General features: G+C 40.6%; 1 protein-coding gene across 1 annotated transcript in view; it reads left to right on the plus strand.

Moving 5' to 3' along the window:
• LOC145492943 (dynein axonemal heavy chain 8-like) overlaps positions 1 to 13,770 on the plus strand; it is a 69,427-nt gene that overhangs the window by 32,944 nt on the left and 22,713 nt on the right. Inside the window, exons 30-50 of the mRNA XM_081472321.1 lie at positions 594 to 747; positions 1,316 to 1,479; positions 1,968 to 2,070; positions 2,175 to 2,279; positions 3,024 to 3,185; positions 3,823 to 4,047; positions 6,156 to 6,408; positions 6,810 to 6,908; positions 7,043 to 7,230; positions 7,307 to 7,393; positions 7,519 to 7,626; positions 7,926 to 8,060; positions 8,144 to 8,305; positions 8,966 to 9,212; positions 9,663 to 9,904; positions 10,268 to 10,408; positions 10,857 to 11,091; positions 11,536 to 11,678; positions 12,264 to 12,398; positions 12,498 to 12,620; positions 13,079 to 13,292. Of these exons, the coding sequence (XP_081328447.1) occupies positions 594 to 747; positions 1,316 to 1,479; positions 1,968 to 2,070; positions 2,175 to 2,279; positions 3,024 to 3,185; positions 3,823 to 4,047; positions 6,156 to 6,408; positions 6,810 to 6,908; positions 7,043 to 7,230; positions 7,307 to 7,393; positions 7,519 to 7,626; positions 7,926 to 8,060; positions 8,144 to 8,305; positions 8,966 to 9,212; positions 9,663 to 9,904; positions 10,268 to 10,408; positions 10,857 to 11,091; positions 11,536 to 11,678; positions 12,264 to 12,398; positions 12,498 to 12,620; positions 13,079 to 13,292 (3,425 nt within the window). The remainder of the gene's footprint in view (positions 1 to 593; positions 748 to 1,315; positions 1,480 to 1,967; positions 2,071 to 2,174; positions 2,280 to 3,023; positions 3,186 to 3,822; positions 4,048 to 6,155; positions 6,409 to 6,809; positions 6,909 to 7,042; positions 7,231 to 7,306; positions 7,394 to 7,518; positions 7,627 to 7,925; positions 8,061 to 8,143; positions 8,306 to 8,965; positions 9,213 to 9,662; positions 9,905 to 10,267; positions 10,409 to 10,856; positions 11,092 to 11,535; positions 11,679 to 12,263; positions 12,399 to 12,497; positions 12,621 to 13,078; positions 13,293 to 13,770) is intronic.

A 13,770-nucleotide genomic window follows, 5' to 3' on the forward strand; every position in this document is an offset into this window, starting at 1 on the left:
ACAGTTTTGCGTGCGTTTAACACCGAGTTGATCAGAAACAGGCAAAGTAGATGTATAGGTGACAGTGTCAGTCCAAAGTAATTTATTGCGGAGGGTTGTAAAGAGAGGCCAAGGCTATCACGGTAATGCTCTACAGAAACTAAAACGGACGTTACAATTTGACCCTTTTTTGGCATTTACAATAACAGGTAACGGTCACAAACTTACGTTGAAAAAGTTTGATTTTCGTTTCACGTTTATGTTAGATAACAGCTCATGGCTGTCTAGCAGATCACGTATCACGTAAAAAGGAAATTCAAATTTAACGCCAGAAGAATAGGTCAATTTATCGAAAATATCCGTTACAAACCTCGTTGTTAGCAATCTCGAAGAAAGTGGGCAGCTGTGAATTCAGGAAGAGATTCGGGCAATTTTGTCTCAAATTATAATAGCTTCCTTGTAGAATGCTGAACTCACTATGCAGCAAATAGCACATATGTATACTTTATTTCACACGAAGTATCTTATGGTACCATGCGCACGTTTTGTTAGTTACGCTTTAGTAGACTGCAAGAATAGCGAATGACTTTGAACCTCTTCTCTTTGGTGTTCAGGTACAACGCACCGTTCAAGAAAGACATTCAGGGTTGGGTTCAGAAGCTGTCTAACACTTCCGACATCATTGAGAACTGGATGATAGTGCAAAACTTGTGGGTTTACTTAGAAGCTGTGTTTGTGGGCGGTGACATCGCTAAACAGCTACCACAGGTGACTAGACGTGTCTCACCGTACATTTCTTCGGATTTATAGGAATTGCCTCGGATCTAGGTCTCCTTTTCTTGTTGGAAGCAGAAAAAATTTTAGGCCTCCCTTTGAAAATAGTGAGCGCATCTCCGCCACTAATGTTTCTGCCTCAGACAGAACGTACGGATATGATGAGAATCAGATCATTACTTTATTTTGCAAAGAGTTTCCTGGTGTATATTTTACGGCTTGTAAAATGTGTTAGACGTTGTCATCTTACATATGGTGTTGTTTAAAAGCTCCTTCTCTGCTTCCTGTTGACTGAAAGAACCAGGTTTTACTACTGAAATGTTAGAGCGGAAGGTAGCATTGATTGTAGATAAGAAGACGCAAACGAGACAGTCACTAATTAAAGTAATTGCAATATATATTTTTAAGTTACAACCTTACATGTCTTTTCATTATTTTGAACCCTGCAATGATACAGTGTATGTAAAACTTACAACGATGTTACAGTGGGCATAAATGTTCGACTTAGCCTGGTGTTTTAATCAAGTATCTAAGCCCTTTGCTATTGTTGTCTTGTTTGCAGGAAGCCAAGCGATTTGCTAACATCGACAAGTCGTGGGTGAAGATCATGACTCGAGCACACGAGACACCCAACGTGGTCACGTGCTGTGTGGGCGACGATACACTTGGTCAGCTGCTGCCTCACTTACTGGAACAGCTGGAGCTTTGTCAGAAGTCGCTCACTGGGTAAATTTAGTCCTTGGTTCAATTCTTTAACTTCAGCTCTAGTTTCAGTTCAGTTGCGCACCGTACAGCTGAATGCAGTAACTGGCCAATCAAAAATATGGGTTCTTTTTGAGATCTTTGTATAGATTTCTGAAAGAAACCTAACGGCCTTCTTTTAGATGTTGGTACTTGCTGATGAAGGGCTATTTTGAGATGTTTTGTATAGATTATCGAAAGGTGCTCTCTATCGAAAATAACGCTCTCTAATATTGCGGACGGGCAGCGGCAAGGAGTGTTCTAGAAACTCATACAATTACAAAGTTTAGCAAAAAAGGGATTAAAGCGCACGAGGTCTCTAAAATAAGAGACATGTCGGCTGTTTAAATATTGGAGTGGAACTGTGTAAAATTCAACTTGCTCAATCGCTAATTTAGTTCTCTCTCAGTTAATTCGCGAACTTCTTGTTGAATTTAATGGATTTAAATGGTATCTCTAATGTTCTCTGACAGGTATCTGGAAAAGAAGCGTCTCGTATTCCCTCGGTTCTTCTTTGTCTCTGACCCCGCCCTTCTGGAAATCTTGGGACAAGCCAGTGACTCACACACCATCCAGGTTTGGCTTACACGACCCTTCAGACTAACTTGTTTTGATTTAAGCCACATTAGCACTTATGTGAAATGGTTTTGTAATTATGCGTTTTTGTATCTCGTATTCAGGCGCATTTGTTGAACGTATTCGATAACGTTAAGAATGTGGAGTTTCACGAGAAGGATTATGACAGGATCTTGGCCATCATTTCATCAGAAGGAGAGACTGTACCGGTCAGGGTCTAAGCATAACTGATTCCCTTAGCATTAGTATCTGATTTTAACTGAGTTTTGCGTTAGAGGGAACATAAAGTATTCACTTTTGCATTGCCTTTTAGTTAGGTATGAGAAAAAGTGGTCAACTGCTATGACTATGTGACAAGCTGTCACTTTGACTTAACGTTTCCAAAAGATCTCACTAGACTAAGTGAACAAATTAGTGACAGAGAAGAGACATTGTGTTGTTCTATTTTCTTTCTTGAGTCAAATAGTTTCCACTCGTAAAACTCTATTTTCCCTTGATCACAACTCTACTCTAATAATGAGATAGAAAACGGAAGATTAATTTTTAGAAAGAAATAGAACCATGTGCCGCATTTCTATCGAGTTTTAGTATAAATCTGCTAGCGTTCTATCACGAATGCCGTTCTCTGATTGGCTACGTTACTCACTTTCTATTCTGTGATAGATATTGAGTAGCGTAGCAGTGTGCCCTTGTTAACAAAATGATGGCCCCTTCTTGGCGCTTTCGAAGTGTCTCTGAAGAGGATTTAGATAAAGTTTTGAACGACTAGTACATTTATACTAAAACAATTAGATTATTCGCTCCCGAGTTCTATGCGCGATAGAAATCTCAAGCTCATGATCTAATTGTTGAATAGAAGCAAGATTTTTAAACCAATCAGCGCGCTTATTTTGTTTGGACTATTTTCTAAATACAGTTATTACTTACATTAGCAAACTGGTATCTTTCAATAGCTGGAGACAGCAGTCATGGCAAAAGGTAACGTGGAGGTGTGGTTAGGAGATCTGCTCAATCAGGCCATGAACTCGCTTCACGCTGTCATCAGAGATGCCTATCACGCCATTAACGACGGAGGCTTTAATCTCATGAACTTCCTGGGTCAGTTCGCATCGCAGGTACTCTCTCTTGTTTTCTGGTATTTTTTGTGTGGTTATATTCTTTCGTTAAAGCACTATTTATAGGTTTCATTTCATCATAGTTCAATTTGTATGTAACACATTTGCCTGTAGCAAAGTGCACCATGTGCTAAAGCACTCTGTCATTGTGTGAGGTGGTCTTACTTGTTCATTGCATGAATTGCTGTAAGTACTGTTCATTCATCGCAGGATTTGCTATAATAGTTTTAATATGAGTGAAATATACCAAAACCAAAGTAATCTCTTTGGCCAATCACTGACGTGGCAGTAAAACGTGTGCGAGCGAGTCATAATTAGCTTTCTGATTGGATGAGAAAGTAGCGCAAGTTTTTTTTTAACCAACCACTTTGCGTAATCTTGCAAAACCAAAGCAAACGCGGGTTACTTTCGACACTCAATTGAAGATCGCTCTGTTGTATACTCGTTCCCTCAGTGAAGTACTATTACCCATTTGTAAGTAGACTAGCCACTCGTTGTTAGTCGGCCTTTTTTTGTGACATCCTGTTTACACTCATTCATGGCGTGACATGTTTATTCGTGATTTGTTGCGTAATTTCTATAACGTGTTGGTTTCGTGACATGCTATGATTCGTGACATGCTATTACCCACTGGCAGGTTGGATTACTAGGCATTCAGATGATCTGGACGCGGGACGCTGAAGAAGCGCTCAAAAACGCGCGATCTGACAGAAAGGTCATGGCATCAACGAACCAGAAGTTCTTGAATCTGTTGAACTCGCTGATTGAAGTCACAACGCAGGAGCTCACCAAAATGGAGAGGACCAAGTTCGAGACGTTTGTCACAATTCACGTACATCAGAGGGACATCTTTGACGATTTGGTAAGGTGGCATCGCTTGTTTCCGTAATAAACCTACAGGTTTTGAAGTCTAGTGAAAGAGGTTTTTGTACTTTGAGATAGTTATTGGCAATTTATGTAAAGTAGGTGCTTAACTTAATACCAACTACGCATTTATATGCGTAACTAATGGTCGTGCTCTTTGTACCACTTGTGACGTCATCAATTTAAATGTCATCAGATATTCTTGATAAGCAGATAGCAGTACTAGGCTAGGCCTTCCTGCACAATGGTCAGGTTTAGATATCGACGACATTCCGACGTCGCAAATCGAAAAACAACGTTATCAGTTTTGGTGCAAAAACGGTGGTAAAATGGTCCACTACGTCTATGATTGATCAAGGTCCATTTCTAGGCTTCGCCCGTAATTAACATTCACGGCAGCCAGAAAGAACATACAATGCAAAAGGTAGCCAGTGTAAAAGGGCCGAGAAAAACACAAAGGAAAGGGGCAACAAACAAAATTTAGAACGGTTAAAAAAAAAAATCCAAATTTTGGCTGATGCGCATGCCCGGATTGAAATTTTGCTCAATTTTGTACCTAATCCTCGAAAAATCTCTCCTTTTAGTAAAAAAAAAAGCTTTTTTAGCAAAACTTAGGTTTATTTAGCGTCATGGCAGCTAAAAAACCTGACTAAACGGTTGAAAACGGTATTTTTTTGGCGAAAGTTTGGTATTCAAAGGGTTAATTAGGTTCTTGATTTCTATGAAGGAGATATAGTTGTTGATTACCAGGGAAAATAATAAACCTGCGTTTGGTCCTTCAACATACAGTATTTATTCACAACTGTATTATGTATTTTCCTGTAATGTAAATTTGCAATCTCAAAGTCACAGCCTTTGTTTAAAATGTTAATCTCCTGCTTGATCTCGCTTGGCTTACCAGGTTCTTTGATTTTTGGGGTACTAAAATGGCACACTTCTGCCAGCAGGTTCTTAAACCACTAGGTTCTTGCAAGCGGGTTTTTACTGCATTTCACTTACCTTTCAAATCCTCCTGCTGCTGCTGCTACAAATCTCATAACCAAATAGAGAGATGAAATGATTAGCAAATTAGTGTCTATACGATATACCTGAACATGTGATGGATGACCTTGGCGTGAGAGTAAGTGATTTAAATTACTATTTCTACTCCCTTTGGATTAAGAATCACCTATTATTAAAATTCGTGTTTTTTGATCCAAGGGTAGTGGAAATAGTTTCCGTCACTTAATGCTGCTGAAACCGGCCAGTGCCGGCCTGACGGACCACTAGGCTCGAACATAGACTTTAGCCACTTTACTAGGTATAATATTTCAAGGTAATTCCTCAGAATTGCATTGCGCATCTCCACTACGCTCGATTTTCACGTCATCAGCGCGCACACATGAGCGCGTGCAAACACACAACATTAAGAGATGTCCCTCAAGCTAAGCTCGAAAACGAAATAAATGCTAGTTTTCTCTTAAACGAGCATGGTGAGCTATATTTTTTATTACGTAATTTTGGTGTAAAAATGATCCTCTTTAAGTTAAAAAAATTTAAAGGGAAATTGTTGGAGAGGAAAAAAATGATATAGCTACAAGCGTGCACAAAACCGTTGCAAATTATGACCTTGAAAACAACGACTAGAGGACGTTTCGAGTCGACGTTGCTTGTTCCATAAATTACATCGTTTCATATACTCGAGGCTTTCTGTAGCAATAACTCCCACACCAGGATTCGAACTATAATTGACCTAAACCCCCTAACTTCAGCTCACCCTGCTGGAACCTTAACACTTTACCAACGTAACATGGGGTCGGGTTATTCGAAAACCGGTTAACGCTAACCAAAAACTAAAAGTTAACTGAAGTCTTAATTTTTCTTGTATAAGAACGTTTTTCCGCGGCTCATGTTTTGTGCAGTTTGAAATTATTCAAACCCAAGACTGAAGGACAAACAATATATACAACAAACCTCACCGAAAAGTTGAAAACTGAAATCAAAATTCTCGTTAATCCTGGGCTAGCTTAATCAGGCTTTGAACAACCTGGCCTTGGCCTTAGCGTTCAAACGTAGTTGTATGAGCAACGACGTACAATTCTCACCTCTGATTTTCCTGTTATACAGGTCAAGATGCACGTCCGTTCAGTGACAGACTTTGAGTGGCTCAAGCAGTCTCGTTTCTACTTCAAAGAGGATATTGATGACTGTATTATTTCTATCACGGACGTGGACTTCAGCTACCAGAACGAGTTCTTAGGCTGTACAGACAGACTGGTTATCACTCCTCTCACGGACAGGTGTTATATAACACTAGCTCAGGCACTGGGCATGTCAATGGGAGGTGCACCCGCTGGACCTGCTGGCACTGGCAAAACTGGTAAGTCGCGGGCACAGCTTTCCTATTTTCAAATTGTCAGGAGCATCAGTTTTTTTTTTGTCTAGTGTGCCTGTGGTGTTGTTTGGGGAATACACTGTACTCTCTCCACCTGTACTAGTTAATTGTTGGCTCAAGCTGACAGTGCTCTGGACACCGGCTGTAAGGGCTGCATCCTATGCTGCACATAATGCCCTGCAAGTCATTTATTTTTTTTTATTGTATTAATATTAGTATTAGTATAGTTTTTTAGCAGTGTCCCCTAATTAGTATGGTGTATTATTTCCAGGCTATAAGGTTTTTGACACTTTAATAAAGTTCTCACTCACTCACTCTCACTCACTAGTCACTGTGAAAATGTAAGCGCATAATCAGTAAGAATTTATTGTCTTTTGCTATTGTAGAAACAACCAAAGACATGGGCAAGGCTCTTGGGAAATACGTGGTTGTTTTCAATTGCTCTGATCAGATGGACTTCAGAGGACTAGGCAGGATTTACAAAGGTAGAAACAGATGACAAATCAAGCCAAGATATATTCTTCTTTCTCCAAACTATTGGTATAGTGAAGTGATAACTTGTCTCATAATTATTTGAGTTGGACCCTCTCAATTCAACGCGTTTGTGCTTCATTTACAGGCTTAGCGCAGTCAGGAAGTTGGGGCTGTTTCGATGAGTTCAATCGTATTGAGCTGCCTGTGTTATCAGTCGCCGCACAACAAATCTACATTGTGCTGACAGCTAAGAAGGATCGTAAGAAGCAGTTTGTGTTCAGTGATGGAGATGTGGTAGATCTCAATCCGGAATTTGGCATCTTTCTGACCATGGTAAGTGATCTGCTCAGTGCTTCATGATGGTGTCATCATGTAACCCTTGTTTACTTCTATATATTATGCGTTGTAGAATCCAGGATATGCAGGTCGTCAGGAATTGCCAGAAAACCTCAAAGTCCAGTTTCGTACAGTAGCAATGATGGTTCCGGACAGACAGGTTAGTCTGTTTTCGTGTGATACGTTCATGAGCGTCAAATTTTTTCCTATTATATTCTATTATCTGAGAGGAAAGAAGAGTATTTTCTTTATGATTTACAATTTATTTAATATTGTTCTTTCCAGATCATCATGCGAGTGAAACTTGCCAGTTGCGGTTTTATAGAGAACGTCATTCTGGCACAGAAGTTCTTTACATTGTACAAATTGTGTGAAGAACAGCTCAGTAAACAGGTCAGTCTTTAAACATTCTCTAAAGTTTTATTGTTAACATCTGAATATTGAGTCAAAGCGGGATCAGCATATACCATCCCTCCGTCTTCTTCTGAAATTGCGTCTTCTGCTCCGCGGTAGGCTTTCACATCCGCTATCTGCCCCACCCCTTGGATTACGCATATAGCACACAAATGTCTCCCATCGTCTCCTCGCTCCTGAAAGTGTATTGCTTATTTGAATATTGACGACTTTCAGTTTTTCCGTTTACGGTCTGCTCTAAATACGTCTCGTTAATTTGCCTGATATACCGTCTCCAGGTTCATTATGATTTTGGTTTGAGGAATATCCTATCAGTGTTGCGAACACTTGGCGCTGCCAAACGAGCCAACCCACAAGACAGTGAGAGCACAACTGTAATGAGAGTGTTGCGAGACATGAACCTCTCCAAACTGGTAAGGCAGAAGAACTATACTTAAAACAACTCTAGATCGTCTGCAGCTTCAGAGGAAAACACTGCTTTCCATTACGCTTACAGGTTGACGAGGATGAACCTCTTTTCCTGAGCTTGATCAATGATTTGTTTCCTGGAATAGTCCTGGACAAGGCAGGTTACCCTGAGCTGGAGTCCATGATCCAGAAACACGTCGAAGAGGCTGGACTCATCTACCATCCTCCCTGGGTACTCAAGTTAATCCAGGTACACAACAACACCCTTTAATGCATCTCATGTAGTTGTTTCCGTTGAACTAAGAATAACTTCATGTTATCTATCATGATCCGCTTTGTACCATGCACTCGACCTCAACCAGAACGTGCCACTGAAGGCATTTGTGGGGTGAATTGTCATAGTTTAATTATTTTAGATACCGTGATATATTTAACAAATAGTTCCCTGTTGTCGTTCGTCTTTTCAGTAATTGATCAAAGATGACGTCAAAATGTGGTACGAACAAAAAAGTGGCACACGATGCGAAAGCCGAGTGTGTCACGGATGCTGACGTCTTCTGTGATCTTTTACTGAAATGCACGGAAATGTGGAATCTATTTGTTTTATATACTAAAGAAACAAAAACAAAATTGTTAATGACGTCATCTATACGTCTGTCCTCCAATAGATCATAAGTAAGAACCAATCAAAATGCGAGAATAATTCGGCTTATATAAATGGGAATTGAGATATAAGTCCTCGGTAAGAGAGTCCACTATTCCGTTGCCAGTCCTCAATTATTAGACTGAAGACTGAACACTATGCTCTATTTGTCCTTGCCGCTATTTAGCAGATTGTGTTTGTTCCCAACCATTTTCAAATCGTGATTGCAATTTACTTACAACGGACCCTTTTTTTCGTTTTCTCCAGTTGTATGAAACTCAGCGTGTTCGTCACGGGATGATGACCCTGGGTCCCAGTGGAGCAGGCAAGAGCGTGTGTATTAACATTCTCATGAAGGCCATGGGTGACTGCGGTGCTCCCCATCGAGAGATGCGCATGAATCCAAAAGCTATCACTGCGCCGCAAATGTTTGGAAGGCTTGATGTGGCTACCAATGACTGGACTGATGGCATATTCTCCACGCTTTGGCGAAAAACCCTCAAGGCAAAGAAAGGTTTGTATTAGCTTCTCTCATTTGAATAATTAAGGCAAAAACCGTTACGCACTCCTTTAAGTACTTGACATCGTGATTGAAGGGTGGCAGTTATTCTTTTATTGCAGTGTAGTTAGCAAAATGTGTAATGTTTGGGGGCACGGCCAACATTTTGTCAAGTCAAGACGGTGTTCCCTGATCCCTTGGCTCTGTTATTTTCATGACTCGTAATGCCTGTCTCACTTCTCTTACTAAGAAGAAGCTTTTCGTTTCAGACCTACAGAAAACGTATTGCGTTCTTGCCTACATTCGAGCCTCTTTGGGCTGCTGTAGGCTTTTCTAAACTAAAACAATGTCATGGACCTGACCACTGAGAATGGCGCAGCCCTATTACAACACCATTTTATGGTTATCCTGTTTAGTTTTCTAACAGGCGTGACCTCGAGGTCTTGCCCATATTTTTCGTTATAGGGGAGCATATATGGATTGTTCTCGATGGCCCTGTTGATGCCATCTGGATTGAGAACCTAAACAGTGTACTAGACGATAACAAGACGCTGACTCTAGCCAACGGAGACCGAATCCCAATGTCACCCCAGTGTAAAGTTGTGTTTGAACCGCACAACATTGACAACGCTTCACCTGCCACTGTATCACGTAACGGGATGGTGTACATGAGTTCGTCTGTTATGGACTGGAGGCCTATAGTCAAGGTACTGAAACGTGTAACTGTGATACATGTTTAATGAATTCGATTGGAATTCAATGACTTCTACGTATATGGCTTTAGGTCAAATCAAACCTTGCCAAACCAGACGACATAACGCAATGCTTGGATTGTATAAAGAACTGCAGTGTGCAGAGCTGACATTTCCTCTTACAACTAACGCAAGTCGTAAAATTTACTATACGTTCTGCCCTGCTACCAGACAATGGAACTCAGTACGCACTTCCTAGAGGCCACATACCAAAAGCAATGCTAAATAACAAACTAAAAAAAGTCTGATTGAAACATCGTAACGTGTGACCTGTACGAAAGAGCTTACTGATCATTTGAATCATCAACCTTTTTTCAGGCTTGGCTAAACAAGAGAGAGGTTCAGGAGCATGATGTGTTGGAGCCGTTGTTTGATTGCGTGTTTGATGAAGTTTACACTTTTGTTAAGCAGAGCCTTTCTCCCAAGATGGACGTGTTAGAGTGTAACGTTATTACGCAGGTCTGTGCAGCTCAGCGTATTCGGCTGTGAGTGCGTCAGTTGACTCGCGAGTCCTCTGTGCGGTTTAGTTAGTCACTGTCACCGTCTGACTTTGCTTTAAATTACCAAACTCGCAGAGGCACAATTCACTTTCCTCGATATTGCTAACCCCTTCAACACTGGTGAAGAAATGTACTTAGTTTGCCGTTCTATGGACGACAGCTCGCTTTTCACACTTTCACAAGTAGACGTACGAGGGAATTTGATGGATGATGTGGGGCTGAAAGCTATATTTGAAACTCAGTTTAACCTTTTTCATGCGAAAACAAGATCTCCCCTTATAATGAGACGCATTTGAAAGAAAGTGACTTATAAAACTAAGGTCGGCCTTGGATAACTTCTCCTAGCAGTAAACGAAACAGGCTATATCGTTATCTCATACATTCATTTTCTCATGTCTGTTATACAGTGTATTGACTTACTGGAGGGTCTTATTCCATGTAAAGAGGAACATGGTGTTCTCAGTGCCGCACATTTGAGTCGGCTTTTCGTGTTCGCTCTCATGTGGGGCGTGGGTGCCCTGCTTGAGCTGGATGATCGAGCCAAGATGGAGGAATTCCTTGTCAATCACGGAAAGCTCTCTCTACCAGATATTGATAAAGGAAGCCAGGACACCATATTTGAGTTTGTTGTAGATAACAGCGGTAGGTAAAGCGGTTTGACTAATTACAGGATGAACAGTTTCATTTCTTTAGTTACCATATGAAATCATAATACCCTAAACGTATGAAATAAATTTTCTAACCGTGTGAGAATTCTTTCGTCCAGCGCCTAGAAGTAACAATATGTTTACAGAGCCACAAATGCAATTTATTTTCTTGAGAGTGCTTATGTCCGACTATAATCACCATTTTGGTTGGGTAGAACGAAGTTGTAATGGAAGCATGCTCACAATAAAAATTATACATTCCGAATGCTTTTGGTTGTTGCGACAAGAGGGTTTTTCCTTTTTTTTCTCCTCGCATCTCGGAAAAAAAGGCAAAATGCCGACCAAAATCAACAGAAGTCTAATGCGTTGAGCAGTTGATTTCATGAGGGAGCTTAAAGGAAGTTTAATGAAAGTTGGTGCTGTTTTATGATGCTGTTAGGTAACTGGGAACACTGGCTAAACCGAGTGCAAGAGTACATGTATCCATCTGATTATAAACCCGAGTATTCCTCTATTCTGGTACCAAATGTCGACAATGTCAGGACAAGCTTCCTCATGGAAACCATCGCCAAACAAAACAAGGTTCGCGCTTTGTTTAAAGTATTAGGGCTGGAAAATTAAGTAGACGCCGTCATTTTTAAGCCTTGGGTGGCAAGTTGAAGTCAAGCGTGCCCCTTCTTGGCGCATATCTTTAAGTAATCGTCAAAAACTGCTAGCTGTAAATACTTAAAATTAGAGTTTTCCAATTCATTCAGGGAAGTGAAAGTTGAAACCAAAAACAGCTGCATTAACTTTTTTGTGTTCCTAATCTAAATTATTACTGCGGCCTCTTTGGCCATTTTACTATATCGTGTTAGTTCCTTGCAAATTATGATATGGAAAGCGCTCTGATATACATCGAGTATCGTACACGCAGATGTAATGATAACAAGACATCGTTTGCGCTACCTGCCACATTAACCGCAGCTTAATTTCCATATGTCTTGAACCGCTAGTATCAGAAGTAACGACTCAAATTTCTAATGCTAGATGGACCTTACTATTCGGTGTTTATCATTCTACATAAGTGTTGTAGATCGCTGACAAGGACAACAGACCTTCTTGTAAGAATAACAAGACGTGACGTATTTTTGTGCCTTAATGCGCGCTCTGATTACTTTGTTGTAGGCGGTGCTGCTGATTGGAGAACAGGGTACAGCTAAGACAGTGATGATCAAAGGCTACCTTGCCAAGTACAACCCTGAATTACACATGAGTAAGAGTGTGAACTTCTCCTCGGCTACCACGCCTCTGCTCTTCCAGGTATTAAACATTTCACTAAGCATCAAAGGCACTGTGAGTCTTAAGTCTACATAGCTGTTAGACTAACTTTGAGCCCGAATAATTATGTTTCCTCCATAGCGCACAATTGAGAGCTATGTAGATAAACGAGTGGGTACCACGTACGGTCCTCCAGCTGGGCGCAAGATGACCTGCTTCATTGATGACGTCAACATGCCCATCATCAACGAGTGGGGCGATCAGGTAAGTATTCTTTTTTTTGGCACTTAAGGGACTTCTTGTAATGCTCACCGCGCTCCTAGAATCCCATGGGCGCGCGCTCATCGGTCCGATATACCTTCCCTTGGCTCTGCTCTGAGCAATTTTTCATTTATTTAAGACTCCATTTATACATTTTAGCCGTTTTTATTTAAATACCTCCTAACCTTCTTCTTCCCTTGAAAGTTCCATCTGGCTTTGTTTATGATTTTGGCAATAGGTAACAGTAGCCACATGTGGCCATACCGGCACATGTTAGTACGCACCACACGGTTCAAACGAATCTTTAAGGTTTGCCGCTAGTGAAATAGCTGTTACCGAACCAAAGTCACTGTTACAACTTGTGGGGTGTTTAGTCAACTCATTACATTGCATTTGACGTTAGTCAGAATGATAATATTTCTGTGGACACCTGGTTCAGTAACTAATAATTTACCGTGTAGGTAACAAACGAGATTGTTCGCCAAGTGATGGAACAACAAGGGTTCTACAATCTGGAGAAGCCTGGAGAATTCACGCACATTGTAGACATTCAGTTCATCGCTGCCATGATTCACCCTGGAGGAGGAAGGAATGATATTCCTGAACGACTCAAGCGTCAATTTTCTATCTTCAACTGCACTCTTCCTTCAAATGCGTCCATCGACAAGATATTTGGTAAGTTCCTTCAAACTGCAAATCTGAATTTGTCATGCTTCATTCTATACCGCAGCATTCAGCACCCACTACAAAGATCAATCGGTTTAACAAGGCTGACGAAAGTTTCTAACACTTTCAAGCAGTTAGACTTCGATGGATCAATACTTTTTATAGTCAAATCTTTATGGCACAATACGTTCCCATAGCGACGATAAACCTTGTCAAAAAGACCCTTAATTAAGTTAACATTTAAGTGCTTACAATTCAAAAACGTCTCGGTGAAACCCTTTTTTCACTATCGAATTGTGATAGGTATGTTAAGAAACAAGTTTAAAGAAATTCTGTAGGGTTGAGGGGTGGGGTGGGGTTTAAGCCACCTTTGCTTTTTCTCCTCCTCTTTAGACGTGGTCTGATTCTACAGAGAAACAGACGTATCTATCCTTTATAAAGTCTCTTTTTATAGTGCTATCCACAGTGTTACATGAGATATTAGCAA

The sequence above is a fragment of the Orbicella franksi genome, chromosome 7 (genome assembly GCF_964199315.1).
Source record: "Orbicella franksi chromosome 7, jaOrbFran1.1, whole genome shotgun sequence".
NCBI classification, from domain to species: Eukaryota; Metazoa; Cnidaria; class Anthozoa; order Scleractinia; family Merulinidae; genus Orbicella; species Orbicella franksi.